The sequence below is a fragment of the Melitaea cinxia genome, chromosome 1 (genome assembly GCF_905220565.1).
Source record: "Melitaea cinxia chromosome 1, ilMelCinx1.1, whole genome shotgun sequence".
In the NCBI taxonomy this organism is placed as follows: Eukaryota; Metazoa; Arthropoda; class Insecta; order Lepidoptera; family Nymphalidae; genus Melitaea; species Melitaea cinxia.
In genome coordinates this window covers 19,674,230-19,696,566 of record NC_059394.1, presented here as the reverse complement: position 1 = coordinate 19,696,566, position 22,337 = coordinate 19,674,230, and the positions used below count along the sequence as shown (strand labels likewise).

The window sequence follows — 22,337 nt, the reverse complement described above, 5'->3', positions numbered from 1 at the left end:
AAGAACCGACAGAATGTTTAAATCACTCATTAACACTTCAGCCTATCACAGTCTACTGCCTGGACAAAGGCCTCCCTAAGTTCGTGCCAAAAACGACGCGAACTCATGTGTTTTGCAACATAGTCACCACGGTGGGCAGGCGGGTTGGTGACCGCAGGGCTGGCTTTGTCGCACCGACACTGCAGGCCGTCTTCGGCCTATGTATTTGAAATCCAGCAGTCTGATGGTTATCCCGTTGGGATTTTTAAGTTCCAACACACACATTTTATCGTAATTTTGGTGTTGTTGTTGTAGTTGTACGTGTTTTCAGACTTGTTAGTTGTTATCCTACTGAACCCGTAGATCCGTACTAAAAAAGTCGATCGCGATGAATCCCATTTATTTTGGATAGTCCATTTACCAATGAAAGATATATAGTTTTAGGGCTTTATAGTATTTTAGTGTGTTTGTCCTCAACCTAACGCGAAAATCCCACGGGACACGCTATTTTGTAATATATGAAATTATTTCAATGTAATGAATATACCTCATTAGTTACAGAACTTCAATAGAATGCAGATTGTGTTGAAACCTTCATCAGTGCAATATTATTACAAGAACTGTTGGAATCATGACTAAATTCATAATTAGCTAAATTTCGGTGTGTTTACTAAATAACATTTTAAGTTATATGCTTTTTATGATTATTTTACATAAAGTTTAAAGATTAAAATACATAACTGAATATAATGCCTCTTTACCGACCGCAATATTACAACAAATTCACTTTTTAACCGACTTCCAAAAAAGGATAAGATCTCAATTCGACTGTTTCTTTATGTATGTTACCTCAGAACTTTTTACGGTGTCAACCTATTTCCAATGATTATTTTCTTAATGGAAATGTAATGGTTGTCATTTAGTCCCATTTAATATTATCGAGATCTGACAAGTACTCTTCGTGATATATCTTATCACGCTTATTTACTTGACTACTTGTCTGTCGACCTACTTTATATAATGCCTCATAACTTTTTACTGGGTGTGACAATTTTGATGATTCTTATTTCAATCGAAAACTGATGTTAGTTTTGTCCCATTTAAATTTCATTAAGATTTAATGACCACTTTTTGAATAATCTCTGATAACGCGTATTTACTTGACTATTTTTTTGTCTACCTACGCTGTATTACTTGTCGGTGTCATTGGAGTCGGCTTTTTTTTTCGTTTGCGAGCAATCACAATTATCAATTAATAGTCCTATTGATTATATTAGTTATTTTTGATGCATTCTACATCTTCCACTATAAGTTGGTTAACCGTGTAACAGTAACACGGAGCAGGGATATACATACATACCTCTAAGTGTCTTTCCTACGCTGTCTATATAAGAGTGTCTGGTCAAGCACTAACTGGTAGTAATCGTAATCAATTAATGATTTTAAAACCCATGTTTTGACATGGATGTTTTGAGGTAATTTTGTACATCTGTGAAGTTAAGTATCATTCACTGCGTTATTACTGGCTTGTGGTTATAACAAGCTCTTGAAGTAAAAGGTAGAGAAAAATTAGATCAGTTTTTTTATACAACTGTGTCGGCAAACAAGCGTACGGCTTACCTGATGTTAATAAGCGATTATCGTAGCTTATAGATGTTTGAAACACCAGAAACATCACAAGCGCGTTAGCGACCCTACCCCCAATCCCCACCAGGAGCAGTGGTCATCTTACTCACCACATGAACACAACGCTGCTTAAAATCAGTATTATTTAGCTGTGATCTTCTGTAAGGTCGAGATAATACAGTCGGGCTGCTTCAGATTTTGAACAGAATATTTCCTGCTGTACCCTACTATAGTTAAGAGTAATAATTAATTAAACAATAAATTATTAATACAAATAAACGAACATTTTATTTATATTTATTTTTAACTGAGGTAGGGCACAGCAGGAATTTCCTGCTCAAAATATGGAGCAGCCCGACTGGGGTAGTACCTCGACCTTACAGTAGACCACAGCTAAATAATACTGTTTTCAAGCAGTATTGTGTTCCTGTTGGTGAGTAAGGTGACCAGAGCTCCTGGGGGGATTGGGGATTGGGTCGGCAACGCGCTTGCGATGCTTCTGGTGTTGCAGGTGTCTATAAGCTACGGTAATCGCTTACCATCAGGTGAGCCGTGCGCTTGTTTGCCGACTTAGTGACATAAAATAAAAAAAATAAAAAAAAAATTTAAAATTAATGATATCAATACAAATATAAATACATTGAAACAGATATAAAGAAACAAATATAAGATCAAAAGTGGTCCGTGTGTTTTTTGATAAATAGAACATATTCCTTTTGATCTGATAAATATATCTTCAAAGCAGCCTTCGACTCTTCGGATTATGAATCAGTATCTTGATAAAATTTATATCATAAGGTTCTGGATGTTTCCATTTCTTTAAGGCGAATAAAAGCATAAACAGGAAAAGTTATATAATAAACGACCGGTTTCTTGGAGAGTTATTCTATCAAAATTTATGAAGATTTTAAATCGAACAATCTTTTTTGGTTATAATTTGTTACTGTTTTCAATCATATATAAAAAATAACATTTAACCGAAAAAAAAAATGCAACTTCTTTTCCTGTAGTTAAGTGAATATTTCTTAGCTCCAGCCATATCTTAGACAAATAAAATACTTCGTTTCTTTTTACTTCTATCTTATGTGATAAAGCCAGCTACATATTTCTTTTTAGTTTTTTTTTTTATTAATCGCATAATTTTATCAAATACTGTTCAATATCTTTAAAAATAAAATAATAAAACTACGTTTTTCGCAAACCATAAATAAAAACTACATATACTACATATACTATAAAAACATTTTATAGTAAAAAATCATTTCAATTAAGTACCTTTATATTTTTACTGTCATAAATGCGTCGTGTTTTAAAAAAAAGTGTGTGTCAACTCCGACGCACGACTGGAGTTTACTCCTTCATATTGACTGTCTAAATAGGCACGAAAAGGCTTACTAGTCTAAGAAAAAGATTAATACCATATCGAATGGTAAATAAACGAATCATATAACGCCATCTATTGAAACCCAATAGGGTTAACAAAAAGTAACGAGGTCATTCGTTCAGTAAATTTTACACCCCATTTTTTTTCATACGGGGGCGCCTTATATGAAAATCTATTCTTAGTAAATAAACTCAAAAAAACATTGAAATTCTTTACGCAATGTTTTAAATATTTTCAACGCTTTGCACTCACACACTTTTTAGTACCGGTTTGCGGGTTCGATTCCCGCTTGGGATTGGTATTTGTAGAATTATTTCGTTCCGGTTTGGATGTTTGTCCTCGTGGGTCTCCCCACCGTGCCTTGACTGTAATTAATTTATTTAAAAAAATATTTTTTTTAACTTGTGCAATGAGGACTAATGATATTTTTTTTTTACTCACAATCAAAATCTGATTTTGAGTATAAGACTGTGTTTGATAAACAAAGTAGTGTATATTAGCTGGCTTAGAGGGATTCAATTAATTATTATTCAGGTGGACGCGGCGCGTTTCATGCATTAATTCAGGCTCAGTCGTCGTCAACTTTTTCAATAACCAAAATCCCCGGACGCGAGCCTTGGCTTCTCAAGGCCCGGGACAGAGCGGGGTGACGCTGACAGCGGATTTAATGTAAATCTTTATAAATGATCAGATAACTCTATCCGGTATGATTCTATGCATAGTGTTTAGACTATCTGTATTTTCGTTAGTAGTTAAACGATGAAATATTTATTATATTTTTCTTAATTCTACTACACTTCAGCCTGTAATATCCCACTGCTTGGCATAGGCCTCTTTCCCTATGTAGGAGAAGGAAATCCCACTAACAATAATGAATGTACTATATAAAGAAATATTGTTACGAACACATTAATATTTTATGGATCTAAGGATCTAAGAATCTAAATAAAAGGTTTATAATTATTTTTTTATTTTGTATAATCATCATAAAAATGGTTAAGTTATTTTGTATCGAAGAGAAGAGGTTAGTAATTATGTTTACATGACATTTTTTGTGTGTTTAGTTTAACAATCGATTACGTTAAGAATGGATGACCTCCTAATTTAAAACCATTTTAGTTAATTCCATATTAATAGAGTTTCGTTATAACTCTTCGGATTAAACATTTAAAATTGTAATTTACAAGTGAAGATTAACTTTTTACTAGCATATACAGTACCCGCTAACACTGAGACCAAACGATATCAAGCTAATAAATAGGAGTTCGTTACCGAACATCGATTTATTCGTAACTCAAGAACTCGTGACGGAAAATTTTATTCTCAGAACCTTCTTACGCCTTCTACGCCTGAAGCGAAAGTTTTCACAAACTTAATACCCGTGTACCGAGCCTTAAAAACTTTATAACACAAGTTCATTAACATGTAACTAAGCAAACGATCTGGCATGATTGATTAGTGCTTTTAAAAGTTTTTATTTATATGTCTCGAGTAGCAAGTCTGAAGCAATGAAACTTAAATGCAGTTATTTTATAATTTATTTTGATTTATTCGAATTGCTTGATTCGAAATTCGAATCAACTTTATTTAAGTTGCGTTCAAAATTACTTTTGATTCGTCATATAAATATTTATAATTTAATAAATTAATTGTGATTAATATGAATAACCGATTTGGAAAACGGATTCTTCTGAGAATAATTTACGAGAACACGTACAATGTCTACATAGTGAAAGTGACAGTTTACAGCAATATTTATAGTTCTCGTTCATTTTAGCTAACGCTAAAATAACAAGTCCCTCAATAGCTGGAAATATGATTACTAATAATACTACTGTTGTTAAAAACACACATTAAACTAATAAGAAAACGGGAAACTAGTTTCATTGAAAAGAAAATGTGTAATCTATACATTTATAAAAAAAGTGTTTGAATCAAGATCAGATTAAAAACCAGAATAATTGTGTTTGCTCGCAAACGAAAAAAAAACCGACTTCAATTACATCGACAAGTAATACAACGTAGATCGACGAAACAATAGTCAAGCAACTACGCGTTATCAAAGATTACTCAAAAAGTAGTTATCAGATCTCGATAAAATTTATATGTGACCACATGATAAACATCAGCTTTCGAATAAATTAAAAATTATCAAAATCGGTACATCCAGTAAAAAGTTATTGCGGATTTTCGAGAGTTTCCCTCGATTTCTCTGGGATCCCATCATCAGATCCTGGTTTTCTTATCATGGTACCAAACTAGGAATATCGCCTTTCCAACAAAAAAAGAATTATCAAAATCGGTATATCCAGTAGAAAGTTATGCGGTATAATATAACGTAGGTCGACGAAAAAAGCGTCAAGTAAAAACGCATTATTAGATATAACTCGAAAAGTAGTTGTTAGATCTCAAATAAATTTAAATGGGACCAATTGGCACACACCACCTTTCGATTGAAACAAAATTTGTCGAAATCGGTCTAGCCGGTCAAAAGCTCTGATGTAACATACATAAAAAAAAAAAAAAAAATACAGTCGAATTGAGAACCTCCTCCTTTTTTGGAAGTCGGTTAAAAAGGAAAGTGTGAGTCAAACACAAAGGACTTTACAACACACGTACACATTGTGTTACTTGATAGATAGAGATGAAAAAATTACACGTGTATTTTATGAAACTTAGTTTATTTATACTATTCCCCTTTTTAATGGGCACATACATATTTTGTGTAGGTAGTCTTAAGCTTGTTTACTTTAAATATAAAACTATTTTTATGTGATAGGACAGGTGGCCGGTATTTTTAGTTACAGGGTACCCTTTAGCACCTTATGCATGGAAGACTTTAATGAATTTTGTATTAAAAAGCCTTCTTTCTTGCGGTATTTTTTGTGCCATCTGCTAACCCTACAGTCTACATATTTAGTGCATAAAACCTTTTTGTTGTATAATATGAACCTAAACGTAGACCATTAGGAAAGCAATAAAACTGCTTATTTAATTCCGTGCTGCGAAATAAAAGCCAAACGTAATACCCGTGAGAGTAATGAATATATTTTGCGATAGACGCGCTCGTAAAAAACGAAATAAATCATAACAAAACATTATGGATTCATTTAAGCAAAGCGCTGAGTTAAATTTTATGAGGCTCTTAATTTTTTCTTTTACGATCACTTCGGAAATTTCGTTTAGGTGACTTTTTTTTTCGAAGGTTTTTACACCTTTATCAATTAGCAAGATCTCTATTACGCACTATCAATAACTCCTCGACGGGTAATCGGCAAAGACTAATTGTGGTATCGCAGTACCGCGGTAGTCAATTTGAGAAAAAAACGTCCTGAAATATTATGTAGCATTCTCCGGTAAATAAACTATTGGTAGTTCTAATCTATTTGGTATCATGTAGGATACTTTTACCCTCGGATGATATTATGATGAAAATGAAACTTACTATTTCATTTATTGGCACAGTTCGATTTGATTCGTTCCTTTTTATAAAAAAAAAAAAAAAAAAAAAACTCAAATACATTAAAAAAAAACGAATGTGCTTTGGACCACACGACTGAAGTAAAACTTCTTTAACTCCGTCTAACTAATAACTCACTTTCAATTTCCGTTTGCCTCACCCGGTCACAGCTTTCGTAACGCTCTCGTCACGCATTCATCAGCTTACTCCCCAAGTCAAACGTGCGTAAAGAAGTTAATTAAAAATTATAACTTAAAAATTATACAGAATGCGTCACGTAATGACTAAAACAACCATTAATGTCAAATTAAGGGGTATAAAACGCACTAAAATTTCGGGCTGCTCTAATTATTACAACAATAATTTACTAGTAAATAAATAAAAAAGTTATTTTATTAATAAACCATTGTATTTTAAACTGTATATACTTACGCTATAACTAATAACCACTTTCGTAACTAATGCATCAGGTCTTTAAAAACTCATCAAGTGTGAAAAAAGTGTAGGTCCGTTATAAATGGGTCAACGAAGGTATTGCGTTATTCTAATTATATTATAAATTCTCTTTTTATTTCATCTCAGGCAATAGGGAATTGTAAATACGATATGCTCCAATGCATATTAATTATTATTGCATTATACAATGTTGATGTTGATTGATTATCTTTTGGTGTAATAAATACGGCAGCTTTCAACACATGTCATTGGCAAAATCAAAGAAGAAGAAGAAGAATACGGCAGCGATTCCTGTTCATGCATATTGCTAATTCGAAATGGGAGAATCATATTGTGAGAAGTATTTAAACTATATATTTAAAACAGACTGAGTATAGCTCATTTATTCAAATAAAACTAAAATATCATTAGAAGAATTATCTACCGATTTTTTTCTTTTTTTTTTTGCATAAAAACGCACGCAGCGTATCTATATTTCATGGAGCCTATGTGACTGATACGATGGGGTGCGCTAATTTTCTAATTTCGTAACTTGCAAAATAAGTTTTAAAATAATTGTGTTTGCTCGCAAACGAAAAGAAAACGACTTCAATTACATCGACGAGTAATACAACGTAGATCGACGAAAAAATTGTCAAGTAACTACGCGTTATCAAAGTTTACTCAAAAAGTAGTTATCAGATCTCAATAAAATTTATATGTGACCACATGACAAACATCGGCTTTCGATTAAATTAAAAATTATTAAAATCGGTACATCCGGTAAAAAGTTATTGCGGATTTTCAAGAGTTTCCCTCTATTTCTCTGGGATCCCATCATCAGATCCTAGTTTCCTTATCATGGTACTAAACTAGGGATATCTTCTTTCCAACAAAAGAAAGAATTATCAAAATCAGTACACCCAGTAAAAAGTTATTGCGGATTTTCAAGAGTTTCCCTCGATTTCTCTAAGATACCATCATCAGATCTTGTTTTCCTTATCATGGTACTAAACTAGGGATATCTACTTTCCAAAAAAAGAATTATAAAAATCGGCACATCCAGTAGAAAGTTATGCGGTATAATACAACGTAGGTCGACGAAAAAAGCGTCAAGTAAAAACGCATTATTAGATATAACTCGAAAAGTAGTTGTTAGATTTCAAATAAATTTAAATGGGACCAATTGACACACACCCCCTTTCGATTAAAAAAAAATTGTCGAAATCGGTCCACATGGTCAAAAGTTCTGATGTAACATACATAAAAAAAATACAGTCGAATTGAGAACCTCCTCCTTTTTTGGAAGTCGGTTAAAAACAAATAATTTAACTGAGGTAGGGCCAGGAAATTTCCGGCTCAAAATATGGAGCAGCCTGACTTGGGTACCTTGACCTTACTGAAGATTATAGCTAAATAATACTGTTTTCAAGCAGTCTTGTGTTCCTGTTGGTAAGTACGGTGACCAGAACTCCTGGGGGGATTAGGCGATGGACTCGGCAACGCGCTTGCGATGCTTCTGGTGTTGCAGACGTAAGCTACGGTAATCGCTTGCCATCAGGTGAGCCCGTGAGCCTTACCCTTGTTTGCCGACCTAGTTATATATAAAAAAAAATAAAAAAAAAAAAACAAAGTAAATAATTGTCACAAACATCTTCACTTCAATTTTTACTTAAATTTTTAAGTTACCAATGACCCCGTTATTTATTTATTAACACTTGCAAAACCTACACACCAATACAAAATAGTAATTTTGGACTAGCCTTTTGGCGCAGTTTGTAGTTGCCCTGCCATCTGGCCCGAGGGTTTCGGATTCAATTCCCGCCTGAGTCTGGGTGTTTATAATTGTATCTATATATGTATTTTTAGGCTGGATGGGGATTGCGGAAGACCGGGATGTGTGGCGCGAACTTGGGGAGACCTATGTCCAGCAGTGGACTGCGATAGGCTGAAGTGATGTATTTTTATTTAAAAATATTTAACTATATCAGTCTGCTGTTATAACACAAGGATTAAGTTGTTTGCCATAGGCATCTGGCCCGTTTGTGTAGGCTATTACATATTTATTTATTTATTATTTACGTAAAAAAAGGCGCAAACCGCGACCTTATCGGTAAGACAACGCTATCGCCATTTTTACAATATGATAAACATTTCTCAACACCTCCACATAACGCCAACCGACTTGGCATCGCTGCAAAGACTCCAGGATAACCCCGGTTTCAACAGAGTCGAAGGCTTTTTCACAGTCCTCAAAAGCCAAACACAAAGGAGGATTATACTCTTTTGACCTCTGTATAATCTCCCGAATTACCCGAATAGTAAAAATGTGATCCATGGTGCTGTAGCCTACATATGGTAATTGGTAAATTGGTAACCCAGCCTGCTATGGCGGCTGGAAAGCACCAAATCTAGATGCCATGCGTCTGCATGCAAGAAGTGTGAGATTAAATTCTCTAGCGCATCATATAATCCTTTGTGACTTTTTAAAGAATAATAGTTTGTATTTGTAATAAATATTTAAGTTTAGGTAATCTTTTTTTTTTCTTCTTTAGATATATTTGTCTTATAAATAGGTTTTATACTATATACAATATATCTACGCTTAGAGTTTAATTAGTGACCCAAATATAATTCATTGAAATCATTAAATTTATTAGGAATTACAATAATCCGAAGCTACAATAAATTTATTGGTCGCTTCGAGATATGGGTAAAATTAAGGGTCGAGAACAGCTACTTGAAATGTCAAATGAATGAAACAATGACAGAGCTGTCAATTCAAAACCAAAACATTGCGATCACTGCCTAACATAGTCTCCAGCAGTGTTATTATAATGCTGATATTATGTAGTTATTAGTTATATTACATCAATATCTTATAAACATGCGATAAGATAATACTCAAGGTCACTTAGTTCATGTTGTTTTTGACGGTTTAATATTATACAATACGAAAATAAGTACTGAAAATGTCTTTAAGAACTTTGCTATTCAGGTAAGTTTGTTCTTCTATTAAGTTTATATTTATTTTTATTAAACTTCGACAGTGACAATAATTGCAAATATAACAGTAATCATTATAAAAAAAGCAATCATTGACCTCTTATGTTGCTAGCTATTTTATTTGAATATAATTATGTATTTACGATAAAATATAAGTATAATGATTTTGCATCAAGTTAATTAGGAACTACAAAAAAAATTCCTATTTTTCATGTTTCATAAAATGTTACATTTTCATTCAAATTTTATTTATGATTATTGTAATTAAAATTATTATAAACAAATAGAGTCAAGGCTCACCTACCTACAGTTTAATAAACCTATAACATTGAAGTTTATACTTTTTAATAATTTTATCAACTAATAATTACGATAAATATCTAGCTTTGACACAGGTTATCAAAAAAAAAAAGAATCCTGACTACCCTGCCCACACCCTTAAACTTGTGTTTAAGTTTGAAGGGTTTTGGTATGTTATTTGGGATAACTAGGAGCTATATAGCATCCCTCTAGACACCTTTTTAATATACTTAATTTTTTAATACAAATAATTATATATTTTCAGGAATTTATTACGACAAAATAAAGTAACAAATTTTACACCAATAGTCCTACAGGCGAAATCATATAGTAGAAATGAAAGACACAAGTGGAATCCAAAAAGAGACACTGCTATAACACTGCTAGCTTCGATTGCAGTGAGCTCTGCTGTGAATGGTATTTTTTTTTTTTTGTTTCTATATTAAAACACAAGACCAAAGTGCTTAGAGAACAGAACATCTAAATTTATAAAAAAGATTGCAGAAGGCTCATTTTGTTTTCAACAAAATTATTCTTATGCTGAGCATGAAGAAAAATTTAGTCATCTATCTTATGTTAGAACACCATAGTGTTTTCCAACCATTTTGCATACTCAATATAATACCTTAAAATTTACATTATTCTAGTAAAACAATTGCATATTTTTTTAATAAATGATGTTCTCCATTGTACACAGATGACCAAAAGAAAACCAAAAAACAAGATATTGTCGAAGCTGGGGATAAAAGACCTGACTTACCAACATTCAGAGCCGAAGAAGTTAGTAAACATGACACCAAGTAAGGCCATATATATAGATAGTTAGTTATATAGTAGTTGCTCCTGAAAATCTTTTGTATAAAAAATGATAATGGGTCGATCAACTACCTTGTACATTTTGTAAGGATTTTAAAAAACATTAAGTATAAAACAATTCGAATTTCTTTTACATTTTCTTACCATTTTATTAGAATCTGAAATTTACTAAACATGTGATTTTCATTGATATGACACAAGTTTTGAAAACAATTTAGGGACACAGTTTGCTTTTTTTTTAATAGTAAAATTAAACATTAAAAAACTGGAAAACATCTAAATGGGTTTGGAAAGTATTATAGATTGTGATAAAAAAAATGGAAAATAATGCCTTTTCATATAATATTTTTAAATTAATGCGTCAATGAATAACTGAACTAGCCATGGGGGTAGCAATTATTTGTATGGGAACCAGATCTTGTCAACTAAGTTACCGTTAAAATAATTAAAAATAATTGTATCAGGATAATAAAATGCCGCTTAATATCAATGCTGTGTATTCTAAAAACTGTTTATGATATGAAATTTGGTAAATGATTAGTTTTGTGACCCATACATATATATTAAGTGTAGGAACAATGTTTTTACAAAGAACAGTTGATTGACTCTAAAACATAAAAATAAAAATGTTTAAAAAAATTAACACGTAGAATGCCACGGGGGACACCAGTTGGGCCTAACTTCGTCCATTGGGCTAGTTTAAAAGTCCTTATTTACAAAAATTTTATGATAAGGTTTTACTGCACTACCATATCCATTCTTAAAAATCTTACTTATTTTTGCTTGCACTATATGCCTTATTTTTCTAAGTCATATTTTTTAAGTTGATTCTGGCTCGCATTCATCCCCGCTGCACCAATGGAAAAATTGTGTGTCGACTATATGGTATCCCCCACGGGTCAAACATAAATACTAAAAAAATCAAACCAGCGTTTAACGTTGTAATTTAGTTCCATAAAACTAGTAAAAACTAAAATATGTAATGTTTTGTTGTTCTAGAAAAAGTTTCTGGGTGATATACAGACATGGTGTGTATGATGTGACATCATTTTTACCCTCTCATCCCGGTGGGGAACAAATAATGAATGCCGGTGGCCTCAGCATAGAACCATTCTGGAATGTTTATGGCATGCATAAAACCAAAGAAATCTTTGAAATTCTTGAGTCTTATAGGATAGGTAAGAATTTTAAAACAAAAATGAAGTGTAGAAACTGTATATTCTGAAACTGGATATTCCCCTGTAGGATCAAATCTTATAACTTAATTGTACACAGATCCTTAAAATAGCACCTTTGCACATTCAGAATTCTAAATTTGTATTTAATAAACAAGGAAAATTAAAAGTCTAAGTGTAAGACCTTGTAGAACCCCTTTATTCTTGTTTTCTAGACCTCAAATATATCACTGTAAAAAATCTGTTATGTAAATTAAAGATTAAATAATTAAACATTACTTCTTATATCATTACAATAAAAATTCCAACAATTACACTGCTTTAGAATTGAATTAATAACACAGTCAAAGGCTTTGTATAAGTCACAAGATGAAAGAGTCTCTTAAACTTTCTCGCTTATTAGAATGTAACAACGACAATCTAACTAAATCGTATTAATTTTTAAACATATTAGAATCATAATATCAAGAGAAATTTATACAAATTTTTAGGTAATCTTCATGATGATGATGTAGCTGATCACAGTGACGACGAACTATGGGCGAAAGAACCTTACCGAGACAAACGACTCATTGTAAAAACTGCAAAACCGTTTAATGCAGAAGTACCCCCCAAAGTTCAAATAGAACAATTTAACACGCCAAAGTGAGTTTGATAAAGAAAAACAAAGTATTTTGGTTATTTGGAAAAATATGAACCAAAATACTGTACTAGAATACAATTGTTTTAACGTAATCAAAATTAGATATCAGGTTAATGTGAGGCACTATTTACAGCGAGGTATTCTACGTCCGTCAACATATGCCAGTTCCAGATATTGATGTGAAAGAACACAAATTGACAGTGACCATAGTGGGTAAAAATACAAAAGTCAAGGAATTTACATTAGAAGATTTGAAAAAGTTTAAGCCCGTCTCTATTAATGCAGCGTTGATGTGTGCGGGAAACAGGCGTAGTGAGATGAATAAGGTTTGTTCTAGAAGTTGTTAAAATATTCGTTAAAATTAGTTTCTTGGATGTATAAAAAAAGAATGGGTCAATTTTTAGATGTACCAATCTCCAAATATAATAAATCAGTATTACTGATATCTGGGATAGCTTATGACGTAACGGGAAGAGGGAATGGCAGTTACTAGTGGGCCAAAACTTCAGTTTTTACAAGCTGTTTTTTTTGTAATTTCGGTTTTTGTTTTAAAATGCCCAAACATCCCTCAAGCAGGTGAAGCCGGTGAAGGGGCTGAGCTGGACAACGGGTGCCATTAGCAACGCCGAGTGGAGTGGCGTACTACTTCGAGATGTACTGATGCACTGCGGACTTGATCTTAACGACCTGGAAGGGAAGCACGTCATTGTAAGTATACGATACCTGACATTATTTACATAACATTGGTAAATGATATACGAAGACGTTTTGTCCAGAATCTTCTTTCAAATTTAAAATGCAAAAGAGCAGTGTTTAACAACGTGTCCTTTAAGATTGTCTTAATAGATAATGATTGCGGAGTTTCTTGCTAATCTTCTCTGCAGTGACTACATTCTGAATCCGTGATAACTTCATTTTTAATGTTATTTTTGGTTTTGATTTTGTACTTTTCTTTGGATACTCAGCTGACGGGCGCCGACACAGATGCAACGGGAGTACAGTTTTCCACATCACTACCGCTACAACAAGCACTGGGCTCCGTGTTACTCGCCACGCACATGAACGGGGATCCACTTCCGCCCGACCACGGCCGCCCGCTGCGCGCCGTAGTCCCGGGCGCGCCCGCCGTGCGCAGCGTCAAGTGGCTGCGTGAGTATGTCGCGCCACGCGCTGTGTCTCCTTCTCTCTCGCTCTCGCTCTCTCTCTCGCTCACTCACCGACCACGGCCGCCCGCTGCGCGCCGTAGTCCCGGGCGCGCCCGCCGTGCGCAGCGTCAAGTGGCTGCGTGAGTATGTCGCGCCACGCGCCGTGTCTCCCTCTCTCTCGCTCTCGCTCTCTCTCTCGCTCACTCACCGACCACGGCCGCCCGCTGCGCGCCGTAGTCCCGGGCGCGCCCGCCGTGCGCAGCGTCAAGTGGCTGCGTGAGTATGTCGCGCCACGCGCCGTGTCTCCTTCTCTCTCGCTCTCGCTCTCTCTCTCGCTCACTCACCGACCACGGCCGCCCGCTGCGCGCCATAGTCCCGGGCGCGCCCGCCGTGCGCAGCGTCAAGTGGCTGCGTGAGTATGTCGCGCCACGCGCTGTGTCTCCTTCTCTCTCGCTCTCGCTCTCTCTCTCGCTCACTCACCGACCACGGCCGCCCGCTGCGCGCCGTAGTCCCGGGCGCGCCCGCCGTGCGCAGCGTCAAGTGGCTGCGTGAGTATGTCGCGCCACGCGCCGTGTCTCCTTCTCTCTCGCTCTCGCTCTCTCTCTCGCTCACTCACCGACCACGGCCGCCCGCTGCGCGCCGTAGTCCCGGGCGCGCCCGCCGTGCGCAGCGTCAAGTGGCTGCGTGAGTATGTCGCGCCACGCGCCGTGTCTCCTTCTCTCTCGCTCTCGCTCTCTCTCTCGCTCACTCACCGACCACGGCCGCCCGCTGCGCGCCATAGTCCCGGGCGCGCCCGCCGTGCGCAGCGTCAAGTGGCTGCGTGAGTATGTCGCGCCACGCGCTGTGTCTCCTTCTCTCTCGCTCTCGCTCTCTCTCTCGCTCACTCACCGACCACGGCCGCCCGCTGCGCGCCGTAGTCCCGGGCGCGCCCGCCGTGCGCAGCGTCAAGTGGCTGCGTGAGTATGTCGCGCCACGCGCCGTGTCTCCTTCTCTCTCGCTCTCGCTCTCTCTCTCGCTCACTCACCGACCACGGCCGCCCGCTGCGCGCCATAGTCCCGGGCGCGCCCGCCGTGCGCAGCGTCAAGTGGCTGCGTGAGTATGTCGCGCCACGCGCTGTGTCTCCTTCTCTCTCGCTCTCGCTCTCTCTCTCGCTCACTCACCGACCACGGCCGCCCGCTGCGCGCCGTAGTCCCGGGCGCGCCCGCCGTGCGCAGCGTCAAGTGGCTGCGTGAGTATGTCGCGCCACGCGCTGTGTCTCCTTCTCTCTCGCTCTCGCTCTCTCTCTCGCTCACTCACCGACCACGGCCGCCCGCTGCGCGCCGTAGTCCCGGGCGCGCCCGCCGTGCGCAGCGTCAAGTGGCTGCGTGAGTATGTCGCGCCACGCGCCGTGTCTCCTTCTCTCTCGCTCTCGCTCTCTCTCTCGCTCACTCACCGACCACGGCCGCCCGCTGCGCGCCATAGTCCCGGGCGCGCCCGCCGTGCGCAGCGTCAAGTGGCTGCGTGAGTATGTCGCGCCACGCGCTGTGTCTCCTTCTCTCTCGCTCTCGCTCTCTCTCTCGCTCACTCACCGACCACGGCCGCCCGCTGCGCGCCGTAGTCCCGGGCGCGCCCGCCGTGCGCAGCGTCAAGTGGCTGCGTGAGTATGTCGCGCCACGCGCTGTGTCTCCTTCTCTCTCGCTCTCGCTCTCTCTCTCGCTCACTCACCGACCACGGCCGCCCGCTGCGCGCCGTAGTCCCGGGCGCGCCCGCCGTGCGCAGCGTCAAGTGGCTGCGTGAGTATGTCGCGCCACGCGCTGTGTCTCCTTCTCTCTCGCTCTCGCTCTCTCTCTCGCTCACTCACCGACCACGGCCGCCCGCTGCGCGCCGTAGTCCCGGGCGCGCCCGCCGTGCGCAGCGTCAAGTGGCTGCGTGAGTATGTCGCGCCACGCGCTGTGTCTCCTTCTCTCTCGCTCTCGCTCTCTCTCTCGCTCACTCACCGACCACGGCCGCCCGCTGCGCGCCGTAGTCCCGGGCGCGCCCGCCGTGCGCAGCGTCAAGTGGCTGCGTGAGTATGTCGCGCCACGCGCTGTGTCTCCTTCTCTCTCGCTCTCGCTCTCTCTCTCGCTCACTCACCGACCACGGCCGCCCGCTGCGCGCCGTAGTCCCGGGCGCGCCCGCCGTGCGCAGCGTCAAGTGGCTGCGTGAGTATGTCGCGCCACGCGCTGTGTCTCCTTCTCTCTCGCTCTCGCTCTCTCTCTCGCTCACTCACCGACCACGGCCGCCCGCTGCGCGCCGTAGTCCCGGGCGCGCCCGCCGTGCGCAGCGTCAAGTGGCTGCGTGAGTATGTCGCGCCACGCGCTGTGTCTCCTTCTCTCTCGCTCTCGCTCTCTCTCTCGCTCACTCACCGACCACGGCCGCCCGCTGCGCGCCGTAGTCCCGGGCGCGCCCGCCGTGCGCAGCGTCAAGTGGCTGCGTGAGTATGTCGCGCCACGCGCTATGTCTCCTTCTCTCTCGCTCTCGCTCTCTCTCTCGCTCACTCACCGACCACGGCCGCCCGCTGCGCGCCGTAGTCCCGGGCGCGCCCGCCGTGCGCAGCGTCAAGTGGCTGCGTGAGTATGTCGCGCCACGCGCTGTGTCTCCTTCTCTCTCGCTCTCGCTCTCTCTCTCGCTCACTCACCGACCACGGCCGCCCGCTGCGCGCCGTAGTCCCGGGCGCGCCCGCCGTGCGCAGCGTCAAGTGGCTGCGTGAGTATGTCGCGCCACGCGCTGTGTCTCCTTCTCTCTCGCTCTCGCTCTCTCTCTCGCTCACTCACCGACCACGGCCGCCCGCTGCGCGCCGTAGTCCCGGGCGCGCCCGCCGTGCGCAGCGTCAAGTGGCTGCGTGAGTATGTCGCGCCACGCGCCGTGTCTCCTTCTCTCTCGCTCTCGCTCTCTCTCTCGCTCACTCACCGACCACGGCCGCCCGCTGCGCGCCGTAGTCCCGGGCGCGCCCGCCGTGCGCAGCGTCAAGTGGCTGCGTGAGTATGTCGCGCCACGCGCTGTGTCTCCTTCTCTCTCGCTCTCGCTCTCTCTCTCGCTCTCGCTCTCTCTCTCGCTCACTCACCGACCACGGCCGCCCGCTGCGCGCCGTAGTCCCGGGCGCGCCCGCCGTGCGCAGCGTCAAGTGGCTGCGTGAGTATGTCGCGCCACGCGCCGTGTCTCCTTCTCTCTCGCTCTCGCTCTCTCTCTCGCTCACTCACCGACCACGGCCGCCCGCTGCGCGCCGTGCGCAGCGTCAAGTGGCTGCGTGAATATGTCGCGCCACGCGCTGTGTCTCCTTCTCTCTCGCTCTCGCTCTCTCTCTCGCTCTCTTTCTTGCTCATAAAATCTTAATATTTTAAGCAAATCGCTTCAGCCTATAATATCCCACTACTGGGCATAGGCCTCTTTCCCCTTGTAGGAGAAGGATCAGAGCTTAATCCACCACGCTGCTCCAATGTGGGTTGGCGGATATATATTCCCTACTATGAGTAACGATCGCTATCAGGTGTACATGATAACAACCGGGACCGACGGCTTAACGTGCTTTCCGAGGCACGGTGGGGAGACCCACAAGGACTGCACAAACACCCAGACCACGGCAAACACCTCTATGGCCAATACAAATGTTTGTCATGTGCGGGGATCGAACCCGTAACCGCCAGCGCAACGGGTATAATACATGGCTGTAACCGCTACGCCAACGCGGCGTCTACAGCCATGCAGCCACATTTTTAGCAAATAGTTTTTGAAATATAGATATCTGTTTTAAATAAATGTCTTCTTTGTCTCACACTACAGAATCAATCACAATATCAACTGAAGAAAGTTCTTCACATTGGCACCTAAAAGATTATCGTTCTTTCAACCCATCAACAACGTGGGAAACGGCGGACTTTTCGACCGCTCCGCCTGTTTACAGTCTACCCGTCACGTCTGCTATCTGCGACCCGGAGGATGGTGAAACGGTTAAAGTTAAAAATGGTCATATCGAAGTTAAAGGTGAGAACAATCCCTTTTTTATTACTGTTATTATAAAAATATCTTATTCAGAAGGGAGAAACTAATACTTGAGTATTTCTAACAATCAAAAAAGGTATCTGACCAAAGAAAATAAATCAGTAAAGTTTGAAATTAAGCCTTTTTTGGAGATATAATACGGACTAATACAATTTAATTACAATATAATGTAAACTAAAAAATAAATACTCAGCTACATAATAAAAAATAATTGGGGATATTAAGTTAATTATAGTTATGATGATATTATGAGTATAATTTAACACAATAATTGGATACAATGTTATAAATTTCATATTGTATTATACGTGTAGGGTACGCGTACTCAGGCGGTGGTGCCAAGGTCCTACGTGTGGATGTGAGTGCTGATGGAGGCCGAAGCTGGCGAGAGGCGCGTCTGAGGAGCCATCCCTCGCCTCCCAACCAACATTACTCCTGGACTCTCTGGACCATTGATCTTCCCACGCGAGGGGATAAGCAGGTATGTAATCTTTGTCCTTTGTTGCTGATATGTTTGCTAAATTTAATGGGAAATGGCGCAAAAAAATCTTTTTATATAGATAGTTAAGAGATTCACAATGGACATCGACCAATAGATAAAATGCCAAATCTTCACCATCTGTGAAAGTGGTCAGAAATCGTGTTGAATTTTACTTTTTGTTCAATACCCAAACTACTATTATAATTAAATGTTTTTTATTTTAATATTATATTTAAAAAAAATCATCGATGAAATAGGGTGTAGTTTCCCTGATTTTGATATGTGCACTTTATGAAGACTCATTCTGTATATCACGATTACATAATATTATATCATACAAATATTTTTACTAACAATAAGTACAAAACGTACGCATTTTCGCCTTGACACATTAATTAGCACTATATTGCTAAATAATTACATCCATATACACCGAACGTAGTTACGAAGACATGACGTCAGATCTGTACACACACTGACTCCCTCATACTTGACACGTACATATAAAATCATGTCAATTATAAAAAAATACTATTATCTGTATTATTTGTTATTTAGTGATAAAAACTGTTACTAGTATTATTTACAACTAAAAAATTGTTTTAAATTTTAATTAGATGGAACTATGGGTGAAGGCGACAGATAGTAACTTCAATACTCAACCGGAGAAATTCGACGACATCTGGAACATTCGAGGAATACTCAGCAACGCGTACCATAAGATCAAGATTAATTTAAAATATTAATACTCAATTAAAATTATATGTGGAACATTTATGGGTAAATATCTACCAGGGGGGTACTCACTTCCTCCTTTTTTATATCATGACTTTTGACCTTTATTTTTTAAAGAATAAAATTATTTAGTGTTGTATGTGCTTAGGTGTAAGAGCCAAGTAGTAATTTAAAAGAAATTAAATTACAAATTATAATTCTCAATAAATATTTCATTTTTTGTTATGAAGAATATTTTTTATTGTTTAGGCGTCATTAAAAATCTATATTTTATTACTATTTTTTGTAATAATAATATTAAATAAATTATTTTTAAAAATAAATTTCATTTATTTAATGTGCCGACCATGAGGTGCTTTAGACCACACGACTGAAGTATAACTAACGTAACTCTTCTTTCTTTCACTAACTTATACTTCCCTCTCAACTTCCGTTCGCCTCGCCCGATCAGCCTTTTCGTAACGTTCTCGTCACGCATTCACCAGCTTACACCCCAAGTAAAGTGTGCGTAAAAAAGTTCTACTTCAAAAAAATATAATTTATAAATTCTATTATGGATACCATCAGATATACAAGATATTATTTATCTAAATCTATACTGATCAATTGAGAGCCGGTTTTTTTGTTCGTTTAAACTACGAAAACTACTGAACCGATCGGAATAATACTTATACCATAATATGCAGCGTGCTACGGAGAATGTGTGACTCTTCCTGGCAGGCCTGAGGGCCTGTCTGGGTACGGGCCTCGAAGTAACCCTGAAAATGTTTAGTATAAGATATGTATTTACTGTGTAAAAAAATATCGACGGACAGAGGTCGCTAGTCTATATATATAAAATGATTGTTTGTGTGTATATCCTTTATGGAATCGTAAACTATGCATTTGATTATGTCATGATCTTCAGCAAAATGTTGTGCATGAGCCCTCTGGTTTCAAAGGAGCTCAAGTCAGAAACCTCTTCCAACTCAGAAACCTCTGAGCCTCAAAGGTTTCTGTGTTGGAACGACAAAAAAAATGTAGCAACGCGCGTAGGGTATAGCTATAGCTATTTATAAATTTAAAAGTTCGTGAGGATGAAAAGATTTTTGTTACTCTCACACAAAAACTGATTGTAAAGGAATATGTGGATAATTGGTGATCCAGAAAAATACAGGCTTATACAATATCTTTACAGCAAGTTATTCATAATTATTGACTAGCCCGCGCAGTTTGTAGTGGCCCTGCTTTTTGCTCTGCGAGTTATGGGTTAATTCCCGCCGGAGTCTGGGTGTAACATTTGAATTAGTTATATATGTATTATTTCTATGTATATTTAAAAAAAAATTGCTATATCAGCTAGTTGTTACCTACAACACAAGCATTAAGTTATTAAATTTAGGAACAGACGACTATGTGTGAATGTTGTAAGATATTTATTATTATAATTATGATAATAGTCCTTGAAACCTTTAAGGCTACGGAGTACTAAAATAGGTAAGTTTAACATCTTCACAAAAATACTCTTTGAGGGTCAAAGCAAAGGTCAAAGGACAAATGGTGTACATATACATAAATATGGTGGTGTATATATTATACATATAATTGATGTAGGTACAAACAGAAATCATTAGATACTGTTAAACAATGTATTGCGACAATCAAGTTCCTTAACCTGACACGGCGAGTAGTAGCCAAACAAGTTTGTTATAGGTAATTATGTCACGTATCTTATCTTACTCTCGCGTCCATTCACATAAAAATTTATCTCATAAACCAAACGACTAGCCTCTGTATCAATTGTTCAATTAAAACAATTCAAAGTCCATAATGATCGTGTTAAGACGGTTACAAAGTGTAAATATTTCAAGACATTTACAAAATATAAGTGTGTTGAGACTTGATAAATTTCACACAAATTATATTTTAAGATCAGAATTCAAAGATGTTATGAAGATAGAGATAAACGGTAAAGTTCTTCAGTTTCCCTATGTGTGGTTGAGAGACAACTGTCAGTGTGAAAAATGCTTCCATTCTTCAGCGAAAAGCCGAATAATCGATTGGAGCAAATTCGACTTAAACGTTCAACCGAAAAATGTAAATCAGTCCGATAATTCAGTGCAAGTAATTTGGAACGATGGTCATGTATCAGATTTTAAACTCAGTTGGCTTAACTACAGGAGTTTCGTGAAAGAAAGTCAAAAAAACTATACTAATACTCTTTATAAACCAGCAAAAATTACGTGGCATGGTGATGACTTTGATAAAGTTTTTAGTAAACATGATTATAACGAAATTGTACACTCTGATAACGCGCTTTATGATTGGTTGCACAAATTCTCCATCTATGGTGTTGCATTAATACAGAACACTCCTGATTCAGAGACCGCAGTAGACGGAATTGTAGACAGAATAGGCTTTACTAAAAAGACACATTACGGTGAGAAGTTCGTCGTCCAGCATGTAGCAAACACCAGTAATGTTGCATATTTATCAAACAATTTGCAAATGCACACAGATCTTCCATACTATGAGTACTGTCCTGGTGTGAATCTACTGCACTGTCTCGTGCAAACTGCCAGTAAGGGCGGTGAAAACCTTCTATCAGACTGCCACTACACTGTTGCTTATATGAAGGAGAAATATCCAAATGAATACAAGCTTTTAACAGAAACAGAAGTTGAATGGAGTGATGTGGGCTGTGAAAATGGTAATGAATTCTACAAACTGTACAGGTCACCTGTAATCTGCCTAGATAAACACAGTCAAGTTATAAGAATTAACTTTTCAATACCTCAAAGAGGTTCCCATTTTCCTGGACCCATTGAAAGTGTTAAGCCATGGTATGTAGCTCATAGCCTTTTCTATGAACTGAATGAAAAGTTTTCAGCCAGGTTTAAAACTAAAGCTGGAGATATTCTTGTGTTTGACAATATAAGATTGTTACATGGTAGAAATATGTACGAGGATAAGAATAACAATGTTAGGAAGCTGATTGGTGCATATTTGGACTGGGATGAAATATATTCCAGGTTAAGATGCTTGAAAGTGAAACTGGATCCAGAGGATGGAATATAAACTCTCACATTGTTTATAAAATTATAAGTCATTCTATTTGGAAATTTATTTACATTTTGTACTTTGTTTTTGTAAATC

At 39.0% G+C, this 22,337-nt stretch overlaps 2 protein-coding genes across 2 annotated transcripts; both read left to right on the top strand.

Moving 5' to 3' along the window:
• The first annotated feature begins 9,662 nt into the window (after positions 1 to 9,662).
• Positions 9,663 to 19,431, top strand: LOC123670512 (sulfite oxidase, mitochondrial). The gene is made up of 11 exons (XM_045604006.1): positions 9,663 to 9,882; positions 10,456 to 10,607; positions 10,888 to 10,990; positions 12,006 to 12,184; positions 12,673 to 12,826; positions 12,958 to 13,150; positions 13,398 to 13,532; positions 13,790 to 13,973; positions 17,768 to 17,968; positions 18,301 to 18,467; positions 19,085 to 19,431. The coding sequence occupies exons 1-11, from the start codon at positions 9,857 to 9,859 to the stop codon at positions 19,211 to 19,213; spliced, it is 1,623 nt and encodes a 540-aa protein (XP_045459962.1). The 5' UTR covers positions 9,663 to 9,856; the 3' UTR covers positions 19,214 to 19,431.
• A 1,580-nt stretch (positions 19,432 to 21,011) lies between these two features.
• LOC123654700 (gamma-butyrobetaine dioxygenase-like) lies at positions 21,012 to 22,303 on the top strand. The gene has a single exon (XM_045590591.1). It carries the CDS (start codon positions 21,012 to 21,014, stop codon positions 22,257 to 22,259), a length of 1,248 nt encoding a protein of 415 aa, XP_045446547.1. The 3' UTR covers positions 22,260 to 22,303.
• Positions 22,304 to 22,337: the final 34 nt, after the last annotated feature.